The sequence below is a fragment of the Dothidotthia symphoricarpi genome (genome assembly GCF_010015815.1).
Source record: "Dothidotthia symphoricarpi CBS 119687 unplaced genomic scaffold P153scaffold_7, whole genome shotgun sequence".
In the NCBI taxonomy this organism is placed as follows: domain Eukaryota; kingdom Fungi; phylum Ascomycota; class Dothideomycetes; order Pleosporales; family Dothidotthiaceae; genus Dothidotthia; species Dothidotthia symphoricarpi.
Genome location: NW_022985014.1, coordinates 832,547 through 854,663, shown reverse-complemented (window position 1 = coordinate 854,663; position 22,117 = coordinate 832,547). Strand labels below are relative to the sequence as shown.

The 22,117-nt window shown below is 51.4% G+C and overlaps 8 protein-coding genes across 8 annotated transcripts; 5 read left to right on the top strand and 3 right to left on the bottom strand.

Annotated features, from left to right (window-relative positions):
• Window positions 1–505: 505 nt before the first annotated feature.
• On the bottom strand, window positions 506–1,135 carry P153DRAFT_355800 (uncharacterized protein; the record flags this gene model as incomplete). Its single annotated transcript, XM_033666598.1, has 2 exons — window positions 506–716; window positions 768–1,135. 2 exons carry the CDS (start codon window positions 1,133–1,135, stop codon window positions 506–508), a joined length of 579 nt encoding a protein of 192 aa, XP_033525397.1.
• A 2,844-nt stretch (window positions 1,136–3,979) lies between these two features.
• On the top strand, window positions 3,980–5,986 carry P153DRAFT_374814 (MFS general substrate transporter; the record flags this gene model as incomplete). Its single annotated transcript, XM_033669540.1, has 8 exons — window positions 3,980–3,999; window positions 4,327–4,359; window positions 4,421–4,501; window positions 4,563–4,856; window positions 4,983–5,038; window positions 5,108–5,269; window positions 5,345–5,552; window positions 5,605–5,986. The coding sequence occupies 8 exons, from the start codon at window positions 3,980–3,982 to the stop codon at window positions 5,984–5,986; spliced, it is 1,236 nt and encodes a 411-aa protein (XP_033525396.1).
• Window positions 5,987–8,415: 2,429 nt separating this feature from the next.
• Window positions 8,416–9,005, top strand: P153DRAFT_287098 (uncharacterized protein; the record flags this gene model as incomplete). Its single annotated transcript, XM_033663506.1, has 3 exons — window positions 8,416–8,496; window positions 8,548–8,773; window positions 8,845–9,005. 3 exons carry the CDS (start codon window positions 8,416–8,418, stop codon window positions 9,003–9,005), a joined length of 468 nt encoding a protein of 155 aa, XP_033525395.1.
• Window positions 9,006–10,977: 1,972 nt separating this feature from the next.
• On the bottom strand, window positions 10,978–12,163 carry P153DRAFT_313228 (uncharacterized protein). The gene is made up of 4 exons (XM_033664872.1): window positions 11,890–12,163; window positions 11,678–11,830; window positions 11,551–11,619; window positions 10,978–11,499 (listed from the first exon to the last, which is right to left on the bottom strand). Exons 1-4 carry the CDS (start codon window positions 12,041–12,043, stop codon window positions 11,174–11,176), a joined length of 702 nt encoding a protein of 233 aa, XP_033525394.1. The 5' UTR covers window positions 12,044–12,163; the 3' UTR covers window positions 10,978–11,173.
• A 370-nt stretch (window positions 12,164–12,533) lies between these two features.
• P153DRAFT_355796 (uncharacterized protein) lies at window positions 12,534–17,087 on the top strand (the record flags this gene model as incomplete). Its single annotated transcript, XM_033666597.1, has 3 exons — window positions 12,534–13,502; window positions 13,817–17,010; window positions 17,063–17,087. 3 exons carry the CDS (start codon window positions 12,534–12,536, stop codon window positions 17,085–17,087), a joined length of 4,188 nt encoding a protein of 1,395 aa, XP_033525393.1.
• Window positions 17,088–17,601: 514 nt separating this feature from the next.
• P153DRAFT_257341 (uncharacterized protein) lies at window positions 17,602–17,978 on the top strand (the record flags this gene model as incomplete). Its single annotated transcript, XM_033662786.1, has 2 exons — window positions 17,602–17,718; window positions 17,874–17,978. Coding segments are annotated over 2 exons (222 nt in total), but the record flags the coding sequence as incomplete, so codon positions are not given.
• A 1,018-nt stretch (window positions 17,979–18,996) lies between these two features.
• On the bottom strand, window positions 18,997–19,550 carry P153DRAFT_208710 (uncharacterized protein). The gene has a single exon (XM_033662549.1). The coding sequence runs from the start codon at window positions 19,404–19,406 to the stop codon at window positions 19,080–19,082; it is 327 nt and encodes a 108-aa protein (XP_033525391.1). The 5' UTR covers window positions 19,407–19,550; the 3' UTR covers window positions 18,997–19,079.
• Window positions 19,551–19,571: 21 nt separating this feature from the next.
• P153DRAFT_287202 (uncharacterized protein) lies at window positions 19,572–21,999 on the top strand (the record flags this gene model as incomplete). The annotated part of the gene is made up of 5 exons (XM_033663516.1): window positions 19,572–19,979; window positions 20,033–20,647; window positions 20,697–21,581; window positions 21,633–21,855; window positions 21,905–21,999. 5 exons carry the CDS (start codon window positions 19,572–19,574, stop codon window positions 21,997–21,999), a joined length of 2,226 nt encoding a protein of 741 aa, XP_033525390.1.
• Between the last annotated feature and the right edge of the window lie 118 nt (window positions 22,000–22,117).

The window sequence follows — 22,117 nt, the reverse complement described above, 5'->3', positions numbered from 1 at the left end:
CGCGTTCCTTAGCAGAATAGTTATTCTAGTTCAGAGCCACCACTTTCCCGAAGACCAAACGCAAAATCTTCCCTAAGCCCAAAGCAATAATGAATACCAGGGCTGGAGTCAAGTATCACTCAGGTAGCAAGACTAAGGCAAGGTCTAGGACGAACCCAACACCCAAGATCGCACAGAAGTTGCCACAGAAGGGTCTTTTCGCTGTGGTTCGAATCGAATCGCAAATCTAGAGGTAACACTGACGAATGGTTGACATGAACTTTTAGCTTACGAAGTACACTCTCTTATGACAAGGTGTTTATCTATCCGACCGCCTATCGGGTTGATGTGATCCCCGATGCGGTACAAGGAGTGACCTAGAGTATCTTCGCTACAAGAACTGCGGTTGAGCAAAACGATATGGAAAATTGCCAATTGCTTGGACGCGTAGAGAAGTCTGAATCCCGTATCGCGTAATTGAACCTTCATTTACTCCTAACTATCATCATCGTTCTCGTTGTACCCATCAAGATCTTATTTCAAACCGTGAAAAATCTCCCGCATCTACATCTGCTTTTATGCTGCTCGACGTTGACTCGTTCCCGTCATAAAAGTTAAACAACGCATGTCTGCCAGAATCTTTGAGGTTCAGATATCCGGTGTCATTGAGATGGACAACGGAGCCTCGACTCTTGAACCACATCAACCATGCTGTCCGTCCAGAATCTTCTTCGAACCTATTCAATCTGTCAACATAGTTCAGAGATTGGTGCAAAATTTGAACATACTCTTTGAACATCATGATCGTATCTTCCTCAGGTTTGTCGCCCTCGGGATGAAGGCGCACCCAATCGCCATCAACAGTTACCAACTCCTGGGTTTCAACGTCGCGGAGTCTGTAGCCACTCCAATCGTCGCCGTCGTATTTCTCAACCGCGAATTTGAGATTTCTGCCATCGTCGTCACGGGTGGACCTAAGACAGTTGCTGGAAAGTATAACATCGCCCCGACTACCGTCTTCGATCTCGTCGCGGTTAACCGAATCGCCTTGCATAGGCATGTGTCGTCTTTCGGCCTTCAATTGAGTTGAAGTGCTGCCGATACGGAGGGCGGGTGGCCCCTGACCTGCCGCAGTGTAGTCCTCGTCCCAAGTCATATTGTAAAAGGTAGTGTGTTTGTGAGAAGATTGCTTTGATGTTTTTCAAGATATTGGGTGGTACAGTACGACATTATATATATATGTAATCTGCCACGTGATCGACGTACCTCTTCTCCCGCTAGAAGCCAGTCCCAAGATTAGTGTGCATGTCTGCTGCAGATCGAATCCGAATAACGTATAAGGCGGCAATGACAAATACCAATGCATCAGAAAACCCTGACAATGATACCTATGTATGGTATTGGCCATAGACTCAAAGATGATCGACCTATCTAGAACACAAGAGGGTACTGTTTTCTCCCATGTGGGTACAAGCGGTAGTTAGACTGGTTGTTGTCCTAGTGAAAGTAGACTGCGGCTGCCGCAAGCGTCAAGCGACGCTTACCATAACACGGGAAGTGCTTTAGAATGTGGTCAGTACCACGAAACACCTATAGTGTTGTAGACTGATATAAGATGATCAAAGAAAGCTACAGAATCAGAACATCTCACCAAAGAGAGTGCATGATATGAGTGAGGCTAGAGTGCTTCTTGGCTCGCTGGACTTCTTTATAGTTTTGATAGGTAGAGGCTGGATCCAGGCGCTGACGTCAAGCGACATACGCTAATTGATACACTTTAAGTACGAGCTGTTCGCTTGTTGTGAGTACCTTTCGGGACACTCACGAATCAAGTTGTCGACCATCGACCCTGCCGAAGTAGAGGTTAGTGTGTGAAGTGGAGAAGGGCGTATCATTATGGAGATCACTCACTTATGACGTCCCTGCGACTTTCCTGCAATGTAGTTCTTTCGGCGATAAGCGATGGTGATCACGCTACAGCGCGATTACGCAACTGCAAAGAAAACACCTCAAGATAGTGTGGTGGAGCGCGATTCAGTAAAGTAGTGAAAGGGGCGAGGTATTGGGTATGGACAGAGCGTCAGGAATCTGATCAGGGCGAACGGACATCTCGTAGAGCGTCATGCGATCATCGTAGACATATGCTGGTGCTTAGTAGAGAAGTGCTTATGGTACTTGCCCATCCAATGTCTACCCAACTTGTAACGTAGAATACTCATATTCACCAGATAGTCCTTTGCGGATTAATGTTTACATACCAAATATCCCCCTGAATACGTGACAGTCTGATAGTTCTCCCACATGTCTGCAATGACCGTGGTGCCACTACCTAAATACACTCCCCACATGGTGCTGCACTAATGTGATAGCGCCTACCGACAAAACCTATCATTTCGATACTAATTGTAGTCAAAGCTTTCGTCTAAACTGAACCCCCTCCTTGATAGGTTGGGAGCAGTGTACTATCATGACTCGATAAATACCCGCTATTGTTTGCTTTTTCTTTCATTTTATCCCTGTGATTAAGAGAAAATGGCAAGGACGTGTTCTTTCTTCAAAGTAGAAGATAAAATTCTTAACTCCATTAACTCAACACAAGAGTATATCCTCTTGCCATTCCTTAGCAGGTTTCCGCATATGCACATGTGATGGAGTCACGGAAGACTAGTAGAGAACTTCTATCACTACAACTGACACGTAGTTATCAGCACCTGCCGTCATATGTCCTCCCTCCACTCGCCAGCATCGATTTCTTCTTGCCTTGAACATCGATAACCTCCAGTATGCGCGAATGAGCACTGTCCTGGGCTGTGTCAAATCGCCTCTATCTACCTGGTGTGGCTGAGTTATCATTGATGTATACAGCGCCATTGCGCACTATTTATCAGAATAACGGGTTTCCTCCGGTGTTGGCGATGATCTCTGTTCCCTCCACAGCGTCGAAGTCGAGCGGTGATGAGGCCACCTTGTAATAAGCCAGACAGCCGCAATCGCTCGTACCGCACACTTCGAAGGTCATGATGTACGTCCCTGTCGTTTTGATATGCGCTACGGTTGTCATGCGAGGACGGTACTCGTAGATAGGATACGTAGCGTTATTCTTTGGCTCAGGCCAGTCTTTGAGATTGGTAGTTATGTTATGGGTGAGCTTTTGTGCGTACTTCGCGTCGCGTTGGTCCGAGAAGAAGTAGACAAGTGACGGACGTTACAATGATAAGGATTTTCTCTTGTAATATGCTATGAGGCCGTTGAGCTTATTGGCATTTTTCTACTACTGGCTTAAGTCCGCAACCCATCCAGAACCTTTTCTAGCACCATCCTTCGCTCAAGCGGAACAGTTGAATCCTAGGAGAAACCGATGGCCTAGAAGAAGTCTCGTATTCCAAGAAGAATCATACTATTCATCTGTCCATGGCATATGGTTTGGTTACTGATCAGCGGAGGCATTCTTTCTGGAAGATGAACAGCCGTTCTTCCATTTGATCCACGCAAGACCAGAATTTCGACAAGTCCATCAAACCCTCAAAGTTGCGGGTCAGCTGTGTCCGAGCAGTCTTTACTTCTCTGTTGTTCCCGAACAGTAGTAGATGTAGTAGTATTGACGACAAGACAATGGTCTTGTGCGCAACCGTCAAATATACCACATGGCAGTCTCTGAGTCCGAGCTGTATGCAACAGGCGACTGAAGGCCAGCTTATGAAGCTTACATCTGTCTGCATACGCGATGGTCTTATGAGTCGCCTAGTAATCAGGCTCGGGATATTGAAAATAGAGTAAAGTGGAATAGTGATAACATCTTAGGTACAGAGCAACAATAGTCCCGCCATGGCCCTTTATCTTCTACATGTCGAGGTTTTCGTCATTCTTGATCATATATGGGAGTAGTGAATCATGCCAGCCCTGTACACGACCCGCAATGCAGTCGACTTGGTGATCGATGGTTGGCCTAGCCACCTGACTCTGTCTCAAGGATAAACTCATGTCCTGAAAAGAAGCGAAAATGTCAACCAAGGTGGTTTCGTAAGCCCAGAGACCAATGCGTGGGCTTGTCGCAGAAGATTCATTCGTAACCATGAGCTCTTGGAAATCGATTCCATCTGTTGACTTCTTTGCGGTAGGGTTCGAACGAACTTTTTCGCGCGGTCCTTACCCACCGAGGGGCGTAAGTGTATTTTCCTGCTGTTGTCAGATAGATACCCATGCTGAGAGGAGGAGATAGAGCACACCCACCACTCTTGAAGGTATCCAACCATAGGAGGACCAGACGAAGACCGTGTTCTCGGGCGTCAAGAATGTCTCGGTTGAGCCAAGCAAAGTCGAATTGGCCCTCTTCTGACTCCTGGTCAGTATTTTTTCATCTCTTGAATCCTTTACCTGTGGGTAGGTTGCACTGATTCGTGATGAGAAAGACGTAAACACATAGCTGATCCATGACATGTAGTTACAACTTTGGCTTCATCGGCGGCAGCGTTGCGTCACCCTTCTTCACGAGCTACTTCAACAAGCCTAATCCTAACCAAGTGTGAGTTCGACAAAAATTCACACATGCTTGGTACGTATCAGTATACTCATCCTCTCCTCAGGGGCGTGGTTGTTCCTCTATTCACCGGCGGTGGCTTGTTCGGGGCTTTACTGGCCGGCCCGAGTGCAGATTGGCTCGGCCGCAGACTTGCCATCATTGTCGGCGCCGTTACTTTCATCCTTGGCGGTCTGTTTCAAGCAGTGACCCAAAACATCTCATTCTTGTACTCTGGTCGTGCCATTGTCGGATTCGGTGTCGGCTACCTGGTTATGATTATCCCGCTCTGTCAGACCGAAATTGCGCGTTCCTCAATCCGAGGTCGTGTCACAGGCTTACGACAGTTGATGTTGGGCATGTAGGCGGTCACAGCAACTGAGTTCTCAGACCACAAGTGTAATTGTGATGTGTTGAACTCATCTACAGCATGGCTCACGCATGGCGCCAACGTCGGGCTCTCGGGAACCGACAACAACCAATGGAGGATTCCACTGGAGAACCAACGGAGGATACCACTGAAGATTCAACTCATCCCCGCCGGTATCCTCGCATCAATGATACGCCTCTTTCCAAAGTCTCCATGATGGCTCATCGACCACGGCCAAAAAGATGAAGGGTTGAAGAAACCAGCCAGACTCATTTCCAACGGCAGCGTAAATGACGCCTGGGTACAAGAAGAGTACAGTCAAATCGAACAGGCTATCTCCACTGAGCACGAGCAAACTGCAAAAGGATATAAGGACCTATTCACAGACAAGAGCAGTTTCCGGCGTCTTTTCCTAGTGACAGCCATCTAGGCGTCGGTGCAGATGACGGGTGTATCCACCATACAGTCCTACACGGCAGAAATCTACCGTGTGCTTAATACCGGCACCGGCGACGCATTGATATACCAGGGCATCAGCAACATGCTCTCTGTTCTGGCGCAGGCGTGCACCGTCGCACTGATCGACCGGATCGGGCGGCGATGGCCTTTGATAATCGGCAACATGTTCAAGGGCATCTGCTGGATCGTCGTTGTCATTGCGATTGCGCTGTTTCCCACCGCCATACCGTCGCGTCGGAACGTGGACTTCCATTTGCATGAACTGGCTCTACCCTTTCAGTTTCACATGCAGACTTCTATCATGGAGCACCCCAGCAGAAGTCTTCGACACAAAGACGCGGTCCAAGGGTATCTCCAACTGTGGCATGGTGCCGTTCGCGTTCAATACTTTTGTCAGCCAGCCGACGCCCATCACCATGGCCAGCGTCGGCTGGCGTTTCTTTTTGACATTCGTCATCTGCAACTTTACTAATGCTCTTTTCTTCTGGGCGACGTTACCTGAGACGGCGCGTCGGCCGCTTGAGGAAATGAACTCGCTTTTCAGCGAGAACGTCTGGTTTGTCGCTGGAGATCGCGGGAGAGTGAGACTCTCAAATGATACGAATGTTGAGAGAGTCCTCGGCGATGAGGCGGCTCATAGTCGCACAGAACAGCTCGAGTGAGATAAAAGTATAGGAAGCTGTTCGAGCCTTGAAAATAGTATTAGGCATGATTTGATAAAACGATCCACTGTATCATCAGAGCTCTCGTTGTAAGCTAGAGCGAATGAGATAATTGAACTTATCGCCAGTCGTAACCTACAAGTTCAGTCTTTATGCTTAACTAACTTCACTGCTTGTTAATCAACACCTATAAGAAGATACAGTAGAGGTAATAAAAGGCAGCCTTGCTAGACTATCTCTTTTCATCGAGACAGACAACCCATGTGCCCTCAACCAATTCCCAGCACAAGATTCCAGCAGGTTGAACAGGACTAGACGATCTTTCCACGTCATTAACAAGGCTCGATAGACCAACCATGTAGAAGAACACAGTGACCCTCGACGTTTCTTTTGCTACAAAACGTGTACAAGATGCACACGACTGAGATGCCAAGAACGACGCTACCTAGGGAGTAGAAGGACAGGTGGAAGAAAATAGAACAAGCAGTACCACCACGCCATAGAGTTTGATACGCGCTGCAGGAGAATTTGAGACTTGACCTTTGCAGGAATCTTCCTTCTGCGACAAAACCAAACAACACGTGTCACTCCATGCCGACGAACAGATGTTGCACCAACAGTGTCGATCATTGAGTGTGGCTTCTATCGAAGATCTCTTTTTCTCGACTCCTTCCACGATGCCGAGTCCATACGTGTTCGATTTATGCTTACCTAGCGGAGTAGAGTCCGTAAAGTGATCGTGCGATGGATTCAAGGGCCGGGGAGACGAACGTGTCAGCCGTCGATAGCACAGTTTGCGCGTTCAATCAGGTAGGTGACTATCCATTGGCAGGGGGATGTGATTAATCAGCCGCTCCAATGATGGGAGGCAGAAGAAGAAGAAGGAATAGATGGAAGGCGGTTCGAGAAGCGATAGGTTGACGGGACCCATACCCGCACGGCGATATGCATGCACGATGATGCAGATAGAAGCAGCGCGATGCGATGCAGTGCAGACATGGCGAATTTACAATGTCGTGCAACCGCATCTTGCTGCTGGGCGCAGTCGAGTTGGCTGGCTGGCTCCGTGCAACAATGCACAGCGCACAGATCTGCGTCGCTGGTCGGCCATGTGGCATAAGCGCGGAAGAAAGGTGCGCGTGTTACTGCAGGATCGTGGCGTGGTCTAAAGTTTATGACCTCTGTAGCGTAGGCCAAACTTCCGTGAAACATGTGTCCAATAGCATAACAAGTGGTGGCGGAAGGATAGGAGCGAGATTAGAAGGAGTTACGCCAGGGTTTACGCCGCACGAACAACACACTACAAGTGTTACCGAGGTATCGCCGTCGACTCTGCCGCAAAGGAGTACCGTGCGTTTTTTGACATTCGTGGATTCACTGGGTTGTGGTGCAAGTCCAAGTAAGAAACACGTGGTTTTGGAAAAGAATTCTCTCAATATCACGATCGTAGGAGTGGTGACAAGGGAGTGAAACAATTAGATGAGAAGGGGCAAAAACAAATGTGAACTGTGCACCCCCACCTGCAGTTCGTCTACTCTTGCTTCTTCCTACCTAGATACTCGCGGGGGTTTGGTTTTGACAACTCAATACTCATAGAAACGCTTTAAACAACGAGCCAGCGGCCAGCGTGGTGAAGGGTCGGGCCGAGTGTGGGCGCAAGGGGACCTCGTACCTTCGGAATGAAGATCCTGGTTAGGCGGCAGATCGACCAGCAGCGGCCCGAATGGGGGCTGCGTAGCTCCCGCTTTGGGCTTGGGAAAAAGTTAGCGAAGAGGCCATGCCACTCGTTGCATTGATTTCTGGGGGATGGTTTGGCATTGGCTGCCGTGATGATGGGTAGTCCGCGCTTATGTCGGTTGTCGAACTGTCTGAGGATGATCGCCCGCATTCGCATTGGATTTGTGCTACGCGTGTCGATACTTCCGCGGATGCTTGTCTAGAGAGCAACGCCGGTTGCTGCCCGGAATAGAGAAGAACATTGATGACGGGCAACTACCGAATGCCCGGGCTGTGGAGGTCGAACTGGTGGCACAGCATAGGAATCGAATTCGATAGTGGATTCGGTAGGCTTGCGTAGGCTCAACAGCAGGAGAATAAGACATGAGGAGCAACGTCCCGCATAAGTAACAATGCAAAATCAATATAGGGGTAAAGTTGCCCTTCTTGCCTCATGTCGCCCTACCATGATCCTGATACGGGTATGACGCACAAGCATTTCAGCCACCGCCGATTCCGACTCCTTCTGGCCCGAGCACTGCGAGGAGTGTCCCTCACATCAGCTTCTGCAAAACAAATTTCCGCCAAGGCCAGACGGAACTCGAAGAGAAGTTGTTGAGCCCTATAACCTCCTGGTTCTCTTGCTTCTCGCAGTCCCAAAGCCTAGTGGACTTCCCTCGACCGTCGTTGTTGTTCTCATACTCCCCTAGAAGATGAGTATCCGGATAAATGCGACCGTCCACGAGGCTCGCACAGCTGCGGGACACAGCAGAGAGCAATGGGACCGGTTCTATGTAAGTCAAAGTGCCTCATAGAGGGCTTTGTGCGAGGCTAACGAGGACGAGTTCATCACAAAGGACGAAGCCAAGCAGCTCTCGGAAGCGCACCCAGACTGGACGAGATGGATCCTGATCCCCGCGAACGAGAAAGAACAAATGTTGGAGCGAATAAATGATCGATTGCGCGCAGAAGGCATTCCTGCAGTGGAGATGATAATCTTGAAGTGGCGGGTCTCCCAGCTCTTGCGGGACATTCAACGGAAATACGGTACGTGCGCGTTCACCCGCTCTTGTAGATGCGTCCAGGCAAACAAGACGCATAGGCATACTATATGTGTAGTTAGCTGATATAGTGTTGCCTAGCCGAGGGAAGCATGTTGTCCGGTATGAGCGTTGCAGGTTCAGGACCGCACATAAAAGTGCAGACCAATTCCGACAACGGCCTACAGCAATCACCAAGCCCTCAGCGATCGGAATATTCGCCAAGCGAGACCCGGCCGTACGATCCCATACGGGATGTCTAGACAACACATGGAGGAGCTGAGAGAAAGAATCTGGTATCCACATCACCACCTTCAACGGCAAGATGAGGAAATTTTGGTCAATACTGGCATCGGAGGCTCATACCCTAGATGTTATGCATGATACAACGCATGGGTATGGAGTACGCTGCCTAGTGACAATCTGTACAACGTGGAAAGGGCGTTGATGCTGGGCACTGGCCGTTTCCAAATTACAAATAAGCAGGAGAAGCGGCATCAGGGATAAAGGCGGACAACGCATGCTAGAAGGGCGAGAGCCAGGCGAACTAGAAAGTGCGCACTCTGTTTCGCAGAGAGATGTGAACTGCAGCTATGTGAGTAATTGGTATTTGACCGAGACGTTTTCCAGGGCATCTATACCCACTTTTCGTAAATCTTCGTTTCTCAATTCAAACTCTCTTCCAACCTCTTTTACTGTTCAGAGTCTTTCGGTGCCGTCTATTGGTAGTTCGGATGTGTATTTTTCTTTTAAATCGGTACGGTATTGTGCGTCCAACCTGTTCTCGAGCACAGACGCTTGTGAATTACTCCCAAAACCGCAGGCCAGTTTATTTGCAAGAATAACCACTCTCATCATTTTTGGCATGTCGCTTTCTACACCGTTGTCTAGTAGCAAGGGTCCCTGCAGGAAGATCAATGTACGCGTCTGCATAGGGACGTCCCGCGTCTACACCCGTGCAGGATGTTGTATCGTCTTTCTAGCGCTTTGGATGCGTGATCCCAGGTTATGTCTTTATCCAACGCCGATCGTTGCTTCGAGAAGGGACGCGTTCATCGGAGTGCGGGCGTGTCGTCCGGGCCGTCCCTTTATCTGGTGTGTCAGCAATCGCCCATCGTAAAGATGTTGACCTGATACGACAAGCTGAGGCAACTCGTTTGCCTAAGATGGAAGTCTCCTAGAGGAGAGATACAGGGGGTGTGGGACTGGCTTCTTCTTCCGACGCGAGCTGAATGAGCGGTGAAAAGGCCTACTGTTAGCAGCCTGCAGGGAACGCATGGCAGTCCGCCACACCCGCGTTTGCATGCCGCACTTGGGGATTCCTAAGCCATCTTAACGCAGGTCGAGGGTGGAAGAGGACATGGGTTAATGACAAGAACGGAGGGTTAAGCAATGACGCGACTTCGAAGTGAGGAGGTCGCACTTGCTGCCTTCAAAGTCTGGCACCCTAGCACCTAGCACTTGGCCCATCCCAGTCGCACGAGGCATACGATCACCACAGTATTCTTGACATACCTTCAAGGAGAGTATACGTACCTCCTTTACCGATTTGCATGCACCATGCTCTTGTGCGTGCTCCCTACTCTGCGCGTTAAGACTTTGCGGGGAAATCGCGAATTGCCAGCGTTCTCAGTGTGGTGTCCAGGCAGATGGGCAAGCTATCGCTGAGCAGCTCGATCGTTTGGTGTGTCTCCTCTTCCATCGAACAACTGACACTTGCGCAGGGCGATGGCTGAAGGAGTTTACCTTTACCCCTGTTGGTAACACCCGCTGTGTCAAAGAAAAAACCAAGACTGTTCTATGGGGACAAGTAGGCTGTCTTGAGTAACGCAGAAGCGGTTCGCCTTTTGTACCTGATAAGTAGTATGTCTAGATCTGGCAGTCAAGAGAGTCGTTCACCATGGGGAGGCCAGATTGAAAAAGCAAAAACAACGTTGTAATAGAGATGCGCCTTCCTCCGCCGCCAGGTCAAAAGAAGAGCAGTCAAAAGATGATGAAGAGGCCCCATAGCCAGCCTTATATACTATGCATCGGGTCTATACTTCCAGCGCATACGAGCTAAGCGCTGATCGAACCCACTCGCGTACCTTTCCACGGTGGACCGTCCGATGACTTGGCTCACTGCGGACTTGTGCCCGCTGCAGGATATATACATGGACCCGCATATTCGACTCCACGCATCTACTCACACACTGTATCGCACCTAAATGCACGGTCAGAAGCATCTGTCTAATCACCAGTATATTGAAATGAATTCCCAGGAGGAGACGCTGTTTTATTGCACATGGACATCAGCGTCCTGGTATCAATTGTGATCATGACAAGCCACATAGCTATCCAAGCCTCCCTAGACTAGACGATAAACATGCCAATCACAGTTTTTTTTGGTATTTCATAACATCGTACTAGGTATTCTTTTGCTGTTGGCTCATCACCCTTGCATGCCAAACCCAGGCTCGATGCCCGCCTTTCTGAGCGCCTTTGCTTTTCGCGAATCGACCTCTTTCTTGTCCGCCTTTTGAGCTGATGCTAGCGCTCTTACTTCCTCCATGGACGCGAACTTTGCGCCCTTGGGTGTGTCTTCTCGGTCGAGGTCGACGGTTGCGCAGATGGTTACGTTCTCGCCGCGTATTGTCATGATGCCCGGGAGCTTGACGTCGTGTATCAGCCACCTAGGGACGGTCGAGTCGGAGGACGGTGTTGCGTCGGGGTTGCGGGCTGCTATCCGCTCGTAGCATTCTGTGAGGACGAGGTTGGCTGGAGGAGTGTCAGTGCTTGTGCTTATGTTGGCGAGGTATAGAGGCGTACCGAATTGGTCGTAGGACCGGAGTATGCCAATGTACTCTTTCTCGTCGCGAAGCAGGACGTCGACCTTCTCTGTTGCGGTGTCAATCCTGTGTGCCTTGTCACATGTACATGCAGGGAGTGCCCGTACTGTCGACCATGTCCAGGAGCATCGCCGAGGTCAGGAACGCTTGCGGGGGAAGGTCAAAGGGGAGAATCTGTTGCGACGACGGCGCCCTTGCTCCACCGAGCACATTTGGGCCGGACGGCGGTGGTGGTGTGGCGCTGTACACTTCTCCATAGCCTGCGCAGGCGCGTCAGCATTTCGCCATCGACTGCGCACCGAACAGGCGCTGTCCTTACCAATGGCTGACGAGGGCCGCCCGGGGGCTTCGGAGGGGAGTTCCAGCTGCCCTGGTTCCTGCATGGAGCGCTGCAGCATGGCGTTGAAGTTCTGAGCCATATTCGGGGGTGCTCCTGCGGGGCCGCCGTGGGGCTGGTTGGGGTTGAAGGACATGATTTAGGCGCGTTCGGCGCAGTGCACGAGGGATGCGGGGGGATTATTGGCGGATGGGGGAGGCGAGTCGAAGTGATGTCAGCATGGCGAGCCGTGAACGCGGCCTCGTGCCTTTACTTTTACTTTGTGAGAGGTTGCGGATGTGCTCCAACATCAGACGTGTGCCAAGGCGGCCTTAGTCACCCGGTCATGGTAGGTATTCCGCTCCTTTGGCAAGTCCATTCTCCCCGCCATCGCTCACCTGAGAGAATGCTATGGTTGCTATCTGCTGGTCGCCCAGTCAAACCACCCATATGGCGTGTGAAGACACTCGACAATTCGCAGTACCTGCCTGTAGACAACTAACCGTTCCACATGTCCCAGGTTTGTAATGGACGAATCAGGGCCGTGCTTCCGCCGCAGCATTCATCCGTCTCTCACATACGTACCCTTCTCACGTCACGATACCTAATTGTCCAGCCCCCCTCAACAGCAAAGCTCATATCGAGCTATGGCTGCACTAGCTCGCATCTTCAAGAACAAATGGATCACTCCGCCGCAACCTGTCACAGAAGACTACTCAGGCAGGTGCATCATTGTCACAGGCGCCACCTCAGGCATCGGGAAAGAAGCAGCCTTTAAGTTTGCGGCGCTGGGCGCGGCGAAAGTTATCATTGCGGCACGAGACCTGAAGAAGGGCGAAGTGACCAAAGCTGCCTTGGAGCATCGCCTGGGTACGAAAGATCAGTTCGAAGTCTGGGAACTCGACATGATGTCCTACGACAGTGTCATCGCCTTTGCGGAGCGTGCAAATGGACTCGACCACCTCGACATTGCCGTGCTCAACGCTGGTATACAACGGGTGGCGTACGCTCAGTCAGGCTATGGCTGGGAGGAAGACCTCCAAGTCAACACACTGTCAACCACACTTCTCGCCGTCTTGCTGCTACCGAAGCTGAGGATATCGAAACAGCCTGCTGGCAAGATTCCTGTTCTCGAGTTTGTCAATTCTGGGCTCCATCAGAATGCCGTTGTCCCATCAGAGGTGCGCCAGGAACCAAGCATCCTCGACTATTACAACAAAAGTGAAAATTTCAAGGAAAGCCGTCAGTACGGCTTCAGCAAGGTCTTTCTCATGTACGTGGCGAACAAGCTTGCGGACGAGGTGTCTTCTGGCGACGTGATCGTTACGTCCATCTGTCCCGGGTTGGTGAATACAAATCTTGGGCGCGACCACTTCTTCCCAGGCCTGCATGTACTGTTTTCCTTTTTCATTTTCTTGTTCATGCGGACCCCATCTCAGGGGGCGAACATGATTTTGAGCGGGACGACGCAGGGCGAGAGTGTGCATGGACGGTTTTGGCAGCATGATCAGATCCAACCCATCGCGCCGAGTGTTGCAGGTTCTGAGATGAAGGCCTTCGGGGTGAGAGTGTGGGGAGAGGTGTTGGCGGTGCTGAAGAAGGACGTGCCAGAGATAGTCAGCATGGTCATGTGACGACGTTCTTCTTGGAACGACTGCTTTGCCTAGAAAGATACAATAAAGTTCTCGTGTCCATGCAGAACAGATGACAGGTGCCTGGACCCCAGACCGACAGACTGACAGACTGACAGACCGCCATGCCCCATGGCCCATGCACGCTGCACGCTGCACGCTGATCCACGGATGACGTGTGAGGGCCAGATGCAAGCTTCACACCTGGCCAAAATGTCAGAATCGCTCCCCGACACGCCTACCATCCACGTCACCTTCTGACTCGGGCAGGCAGCTGTCTGCGTGACTGGATGCCCAAGCTGCCCTTCCGCCGCAAGTCCGCCCACGGCTACGACTCTCTCCTGCGCTTCCTCTTTCCCCAGACCCGAGCACGCGCCCGCGCCCGCCTCTCCGAGTTCCGCCACACGACGGTACCGTCGCTGAAGCACCGCGCCCAGTCGCGCATCTACAAGTACATCCTCCATCGCCAGGCCACCAAGCTCAAGGGCACGCCGAGCATCCTGCAGCGACTGCGCGGCCAGTCCCGACGACTCCTTGGCAGCAACCATCTCGAACATGAGGCCCGGCGCCGGCGGAAGAACCTAGTCAACGAGCCCGGCAGCAGCGCGCCGAGCCAGCGAACAATGGGCTCCCAAGACGGCTATTCGGAGCGGGAGGGGGGCTCGCGGCGGAGGAAGCTCGCCGGCTACTTCAAGGCGGCTAACGAACTCCGCCAGACGTACCAGCAGCAGTACGCGCCCAACTTCAGCGGCAGAGAAGCCACGTACGACTATGAGGACGACACCCCTGGCTCCTTCCCGGACGCGGCGATTGTGCGGAGTGGCGAGGAGGACATGATCCTGTTTCCCAGCTATGCCCGCCGACACATCAAGAGGAAGCCCGAGGCACAGCCGGGCACCATACAGGAAGCCGAGGGCGAGGGTCGTGACGTACGCGACACGGCCGGTGCTGGCGACGCCGAGTTCTGGAAGCAGCAGTGGAACAACTACGAAGACGACAATGCCGTCGTCGACGTCGACGTCCGCGGCTGGATTTACTCGCCGCACAAGGGCAACATGTCCAGGAAGCAGCGCCTTTTCATTGGCCTCGCCCGCCAGCTCGTAGGCATATCAGCGCCCCCCGCGGCCGCGTCTGCATCCAATTCTGCAGGGAGTAGCCGTGACCCGAGTCCTGGCCACGGAGGTCTTCGTGAACGCGCTGAAATGCGCCAAGCCCAACGCGATGCTGAGCTGCAGGCCAAGGAAGCAGAAGCCATCCTACGCAAGGGCCAGAAAGAAGCAGAAGCAGCCGCACGGGGTGCCTACAGCGAGAGGCCCGGTCGAGGCGAGGAAGACGACACATTGTTGTACCGAACAGAGAGCAGCAACAGCGTGCGCACCCAGGGGACTCTCTCACACATGCACTCCAACAGCTCACTCAGGGACGAAGCCAACATCACTCCTCTGAAGAAGAGAGCGTCCTGGAACCAGCCAGCCGACATGAATGCCGCTGAACTTGCAGAGGCGAATGCCCGCTTGATGGCTAGGCTACGACACTTCCTGGCTGTCCCTATGGCCAACGCACCCATCAGCGTCTTCTTCTACAACGACAAGATTTCAAAGCAGAGGACTGTGTACACAAATGCTGCAGGCCATTTCAGCGTTTCTGCTGCTCTGGACTTTGTGCCCACGCATGTGCGAATCCTGGCTTCCGAGCAGCTATCGGCGACAGAGGAGGTCCTTGTGACAGAGTCGGAAGGCATCAGTGTCATCAGCGACATTGACGACACCATCAAGCACTCTGCCATCAGCAGCGGTGCCCGAGAGATCTTCCGCAATGCATTCATCCGCGAACTCGGCGATCTTACCATTGACGGCGTCAAGGAGTGGTACAACGACATGGCCAAGATGGGAGTCAAGTTTCACTATGTATCAAACTCGCCCTGGCAATTGTTCCCTGTCATATCCAAGTACTTTGCGCTGGCCGGACTACCACCGGGCTCGTTTCATCTGAAACAGTACAGTGGCATGATGCAGGGTATCTTTGAGCCTGTTGCGGAGCGAAAGAAGGTCACATTGGACAAGATTGCAAGAGACTTCCCAGAAAGGAGCTTTATCCTGATCGGAGACAGCGGCGAGGCGGATCTAGAGGTTTATACTGACTTTGTTCTCGAGAACCCAGGTCGGGTTGTCGCAGTTTTCATCCGTGATGTCACGACGGCAGACAGCGGCGGATTCTTCGACCCTTCCGTTGCGCCCATGTCTGGAGACAGATCTTCGTCATCCTCCCAATATGACACAGGTGGTGGTGTGGCTGCATCGCGCAGAGCCCAAGCATCGCGTGGCGACGATGATGACCCAGAGCTTAAGGCGGCAATTACGGCATCATTGCAGGATTTGGAAGAAGACAACTTGAGGCGATCGAAGTCCATGTTTCCACAGGTTGACAGAGATCATCCTGATCTCAGGCCGAATTTACCAAACCACAAGCCAACTTCCCAGATATCATCTCAACGCACTCCACAGACTTCTATGCCAAATCTGATAGACCTCTCTCCGGACGAAGAACCTGTCATGCGACCCACGATACGGCGCGTATACACGGACACGGATTTCGAGACCGAGAAACACCGAATATCAATGGCTTCGGATGCAAGCATGAGATCAGCTCCGCCGCGACCCAAAAAGCCTGAAACTCTACGAAGTGATTCTGGCGACTTGATAACTCTTACTCCAGCATCTGCTTCTTCTACCTCAAAAGCACCCCGACCGCCCAAGCCCCGAAGACCCTCCACCACAATCAAGCAGTCGAGCCCCCTCATACAACAAACCGCCGCTCCCTCGAAACCGTCTGTAGCACCGAAACCAGATTTTAGCACGCAATCTCAATCCGAATCCGATTCTCAATCAACTTACGCGGGCATGGCGCGAGACAAACTTTGGTCTGTATACAGCAATCTCCCATCTCTATCCTCCCAAGAGCAGGCTACAAATGCGCCACCTGCGGCAAACACTGGAATGTCCAAGAAAGCTCCACCCCCGCCCCCGCCTCGACGCGGTGTTGTCGCAGCCGTCGGCAACAAAGCTTCTTCAGCATGGCAGTATGCGCCCTCACGCCCACATCTCACGTCGTCGCAAACTCAACAGCCCTTCTCCACATCATCTGCGCAGCAAAAGCTCAATCGCACGAGTACAAGCACAACATTGGGGCTGAATGGGACAGAGGGACAGTACGTCAATAAAAGGGAGCTGATGTGGCGGCAGAGGTGGGCAAGAGCAGAGGAGATCATGGCAGATCGGGGAGTTGTGTTGAGGACATGGAGGGTGGGAAGCGATGCTGTTGCCGAGACAGAGCAAATTATCAGGAGATACGAGAAGAGAAACAAAGGCAATGAGGGGAAACTTGAGGACCGGAGTGAGATGAGGAATAGTAACGGTCCGAGACATAAGAAGGCCGGTGGAAGTGGAGGTGGGAAAGGGGATGGCAGCAGGAGAAGCGGTGGAACTTCTACTTCGTAAGTTGGGTCGCGAGTACGCATGTACGCAGCCTAGCTATGGTATTCATAGTGAACACATAAACCTGTATCATTGAGATTGCGCATCTGGGAGAAGAAGGAAAGACAAACAATCTCGCGTCACATATCATCACCAACATCTCTAGATTCGCTTCTTCCCAAACACATCCTACACACCCGCCACAACTCCTTTCTCCTCCCATTCCCTGTTTTGCTTCCCATCCCAATCCCATCCAATAAACGCCTCCATCCCAATCAAGACGTAAAAGAAGGCTGGGAGGGGGGAGGGCTGAACGCAAACCACGCACGTGCACGCGCGCCCGCGCGCGTGTGGAATTAAGTTCCCCGCTAGACTCCAGTCATGATGTCATACTGAGCCAGCCTAGTCGGCAGGTACGTTTTTTTGGTGTGGTGGGACGGCCGCGATAAAGGAAGAGGTCGGGGTTGTTTACTCTTAATTTGTTCTGCTTGGCTGTGCTCTGCTTTACTCTACTTTACCCTACTCTATCAGACTCTACGTGTTTATCGTCGCGTCGCAGATACAATTTTACGCGTTACTCGTTACTTGTCCCTTAAGCTCTTGTATTAAACATGCCGTCCAGCAAGGGAAAGCCTACGGACCCGAAGCTTCGCGAGGAAGTCAAGGAGAAGGTTAAGGGTGAGACGAATAAGGATGGAGGTGGGAAGGGTCAATGGAGCGCCTGGAAGGTTAGTCTTGCTATGTGTTGTTCTTTGTCGCGTGTGATCGCGTGCTGTCGCGTGTTGTCGCATGTTGTCGCGTCTTGTCGCGTCGCGTCGCCGCACATCCCCCATGTACAGCTGATATTGTGAGAAGATATACTGACCAGTTTGCGCGTGTTCAGGCAACGAAATTAGCTAAAGAGTATGAGAAAAAGGGCGGTAGCTACGAGAATGAGGAGGGAAGCAAGAATGAGCCGAAGAAAGGGACGCCTAAAGCTAAGGCTAAGTCTGGGGGGAAGGGAGGGAAGAAGGGTGTGAAAGAAGATGAGAAAGAGAAAGAGGACGAGAAAGAGGCTGAGAAGGAGGATGATAAGGTTGAGGAAGAGAAAGAGGAAGAGAAAGGTGACGACAAGGTTGAGGAAGAGAAGGATGAGGAAAAGACTGTCAAGACTGATGACGAGAAGGAAGAAGATAACAGCGAGGAGAAGGAAGATAATGTCCCTACAAGCGCGCAGAAACCCAAGGCGAATTCAAGTAAGAAGAAGGATCAACCAGTCAAGAAAGACAGCGCAAAGAAGGCAGCTACGAAGAAAGATGTCACGAAGAAAGACGACACAAAGAAAGAAACTGCGAAGAAAGACGACACAAAGAAAGAAACTGCGACGAAGGGCGCCGCGAAGACAAAGAAGCAGGCTGCAAAGCCCAAGGAGAGAGAAGAAGGCACGAGGAAGAGCTCGAGAATTGCCGGGAAGAGAAGCTACGCGGAGGAGGATGTCGAAGACGAGGAGGAGACCTCGACGCCACCAAAGAAGAAGTCGAAGTAGTTCAAGCTTGAAATTATTGAGAATCACTAATGGGATTGAAATGGAATGGTTATCTGTGCTTGCCTATCGCGCTTCAATATCACTTATCGATCACACTATGTCATCTACTTGGGTTCATAAGAGTTGTGATTGTTGTTTAGTTTATCATGCCTCCAATGGATATTGTCTGTCATTGGTTCTCCTCGCTTGGTCCCTTACTCGCTGTTGGCGGACACTTATCCAACGGCCGATATCTCCACTCTCTAGTCATGCGCTGTCGATCATTTGATACGGATGGTCTCAGGCTGTATAGATCCGGCTCTCGCCATGGCTATGGCGCCACACAACGTAGCAGAGGCACGCTAAATCATCGGGGATGTGGAGGCGCATGTAACCTGTGACGCGACTGGGGTGTACCATTGGTAAGATTCTATACGCCCAGTGGCTTCATGCACTGATATGTATGTAATCATAAAGCGCACGGCGAATGCATATCTTTGAAGGATGAACGATATTTGCAGTATTGGATCTTCATAAGAGCAATGCTGTCAAAACAATCAACCCAAAACATGACGGCCTCTAATGTTAGATCATAAATACAAGCATGAGGCGCAAATATGACAAGTTACATGTGACTAAACTCGGAATCACTGGCCAGCCAACTAAAAGCCCACCTGCCGCGTGGAAGTGGGCGAAGTTAAAAAAAGGTCTATGCAGGGGCAACGTCCGCGTAGATGTTTCGAAATGGTACTGTGGATGACGAACGAGTGTCTGGATGAGATGGTGGTGTTTTATCGATGATGAGGCGTGCAGCTTGCACGGGATATGCAGCCCTGCGCGTCGAGCTCCAGGAGCTAGGACATGCTCTGCATCCCACTGGGAACCAGCCTTGTTTCCTGACATGCATCCCATCCCCTCAAGCTTTTGTTACCAACGTGTAGAGCGTCGCTCTATGGCCTTTGGCCACCCTCGTTCTTCGCCTCACGGACTCTGCCTGCTACCCCCAAACGAATGAGGTACGCGCAAACGCCTGATGCCTGCTGCGAGCTTGTACGCAACCAGCCGCAACCTGACTCTATGTCGACCAGCTCGCAGTATTACAGAAGCGCCAGCACCCACTCGCGCTACCAAAACATCCCCCCCAACGACCACGACCAGCTGTATGCAGCCAATTTCGCAGTAGTATGGCAGGGCCAACCTTATGGCGGCCCTTCATCGGTCTTCACCCAAGGCGGAGTCTCCTCCGATTTTGTCACTCCCTCTGATCCACCCGCGTGGTCCGCTGCGTATCCTCGTCAGAGTTTCCATGGATGGGCGCCGCGCGCAACCTACGGTGATGGTGGGGCGAGCGCGGCTGTGCCACAGGCGAATCACTCTGTATCACGTCAATACCAGGCATCGAACACAGGGTCGGTGTTGCCCCAGGCTGCCCCGGAGAATACATTTCGAAGCATAGACCAACTAGGTGAGCTGCGAGTATCTTCAGTGAGTGTACACGAGGTGTTGTGACCTACGCTAAACACGGCTAATTTACTTAGAACTCTCCCGCCAACCCGCTTGACCCACTCTTCCCGAACCAAAATTCGACGACACACGCAGTCTCGCGACGCCCGGATTCCCAGTCGCAGACATCGCTTCTGAACCTTAACAACTCACACGTACCTTCGCAACTACCTGCTTTTTGGGAAGTTAGATCTCATGTGCCTCCAGTAGGACATCACCAATACCCGGACCAGATTAGTAAGGCTGTAACCAGCAGCATAACAACATCTGGACTTAGCGCCTCGTCTGGTACACTATGGCCTACAGCCAACCCAGGCGAAAGCCCATCTGATACTGCTGCTGTGTACGAGCAGACGCATGAGCAGGTTCAGCAATGGCCTCCCGTCCAATCACAGATTGAACATGGAGCCTTTCAGCACCACCAAGTACAAACCAACCAAATACCCGAGGGTACTGCCCATCAACAGAGCAACCGAAGAGCGTTCACGAAGAAGAAACCTGCGAGAGTCCCTTCGTCGTTTGTAGAAAGACAGGAGAAGTTGAAAGTTTCCAAACGCAAAGGTCCCCTCCAGGACAAGCAGAGAGAAAAGACACACACTATGCGCAAGACGAAGAGAATCTGCGTCCGATGTAGGTTTTACAAATCAGGGGTATGTATACTACGACTTACGAAAGTCATCAACTAACAATGGTTTGTAGTGTGACGAGGGTGACCCGTGCCAGAAGTGTGACAAGATCGCAACTCACGCCAGATCATTTCTCGAACCTTGCTACAGAGAACACCTTGAGGATACGAGCCTCGTACGCCGTTGTAACGGTCGCGAGCACCAAGAAGAAGCCGAATTTCTTGGATACGACTGGATTCCGGGGACGCAACTCTACGAAATGGAAGTAATGTGGAATCTTCCAGGTTTTGGGCCGATATCTAATGCACAGCCTATGCGCATCGTCTTTCGGCATTACAGCCCAAGGAGAGGCTCTCTGGATGTCGCTGCGTCAGTCTGGTCGAATACAGAGGGCGAAGTCAAGGCGGTGGAGCAGCCAGCATACGCCATCTATGATACTGCAAACTTTGTCCCGGCCTACGAGCGATATTTCTCTACTCTCCAGCCTGCGATTGAAGCTTGGGTCTTTGCTCGTATCCGCCAAGACGAGATCGCTTCTCTGACATATCAAGAGGTCACACGGATGCGGAGTCTGACCGGATCCAAAGTGCTTGACTTAGCTATGCGGCTACAGTGTCTTTCAGTCGTATCTCAAGGCTATGGCACTGTGTGGTCAAATAACATACCCGGGATTCAAGAGTACGATTATCGCAGGCTAGGGCGTAGTGAGTACGAAGCCTATGATCGAAACTCATGTGATCGGCCACTTCCAGGCGCTATAACCCATCAAATGGATGTTGCAGCTGTAAAGTACTTGAAGAAGCTGGAAAAGTTGTTCGTCAAGGAGCTGGCAGCCTCGATCTTTAAGCCTCGAATCAAACCTTGGTATGAGCTATTTCTGGCTTTTTACGTGATCTTCTGGAACCTTGAGTACGTTCATTATGGAGCAAAGGGCTACATCAAGTCCAAAAATGGCACCGTAAGTCGATTTCTCTCTCCAGTTGAAGACGAAACCTGCTGACCTTCTTAGTCGATCGAGAACCAAGTCAACAACGTCGTAAGCAACCAGATAAAAAAGTGGGAATTTGCTTTTCCTGTCCTGTTGTATCATTGGCGTTGCACATTGCGTGGTTATTCGCCATTCAAATTGGCGCGTGACAACCCCGAAGAGTTGCGTGACAGAGGTCACATTGACGAGGAAGGATTCCAATACGTGACCAAGATTGCACATGTGTTCAATAGACTTGGCGCTGGTAAGTATCGCGTTCATCCATTGGCTAAAGTTTCTAACAAGTGATATAGATCGATTTCAGCCACCACTGACTGGATTTGCCTCAGCCCATTACTCGATGTCTAGTGAGTGGATAACGAAACTCTTCAAAGAAGCTGGAGCTTAAACTACATTTCCGTGATCATCGCATTAAGGTCATCGTGGGTGAAGTTTGGCCAATCACAATTCCAATACATATGTTGAGCAGCGTTGTCAAAGCGTGTGATCGATTCGAGTATGTCAAG

What these genes read in the sequence shown, in the direction of transcription:
- P153DRAFT_313228 (XM_033664872.1), bottom strand. Translation starts at nt 12,043, where the DNA reads ATGTCCTTCAACCCCAACCAGCCCCACGGCGGCCCCGCAGGAGCACCC. An exon ending in GCGGCCCTCGTCAGCCATTG is followed by an intron (nt 11,831 to 11,889) that starts GTAAGGACAGCG and finishes GCGCCTGCGCAG; the next exon opens with GCTATGGAGAAGTGTACAGC. An exon ending in GCTCCTGGACATGGTCGACA is followed by an intron (nt 11,620 to 11,677) that starts GTACGGGCACTC and finishes ACACCGCAACAG; the next exon opens with AGAAGGTCGACGTCCTGCTT.
- P153DRAFT_208710 (XM_033662549.1), bottom strand. Translation starts at nt 19,406, where the DNA reads ATGGGATGCATGTCAGGAAACAAGGCTGGTTCCCAGTGGGATGCAGAG.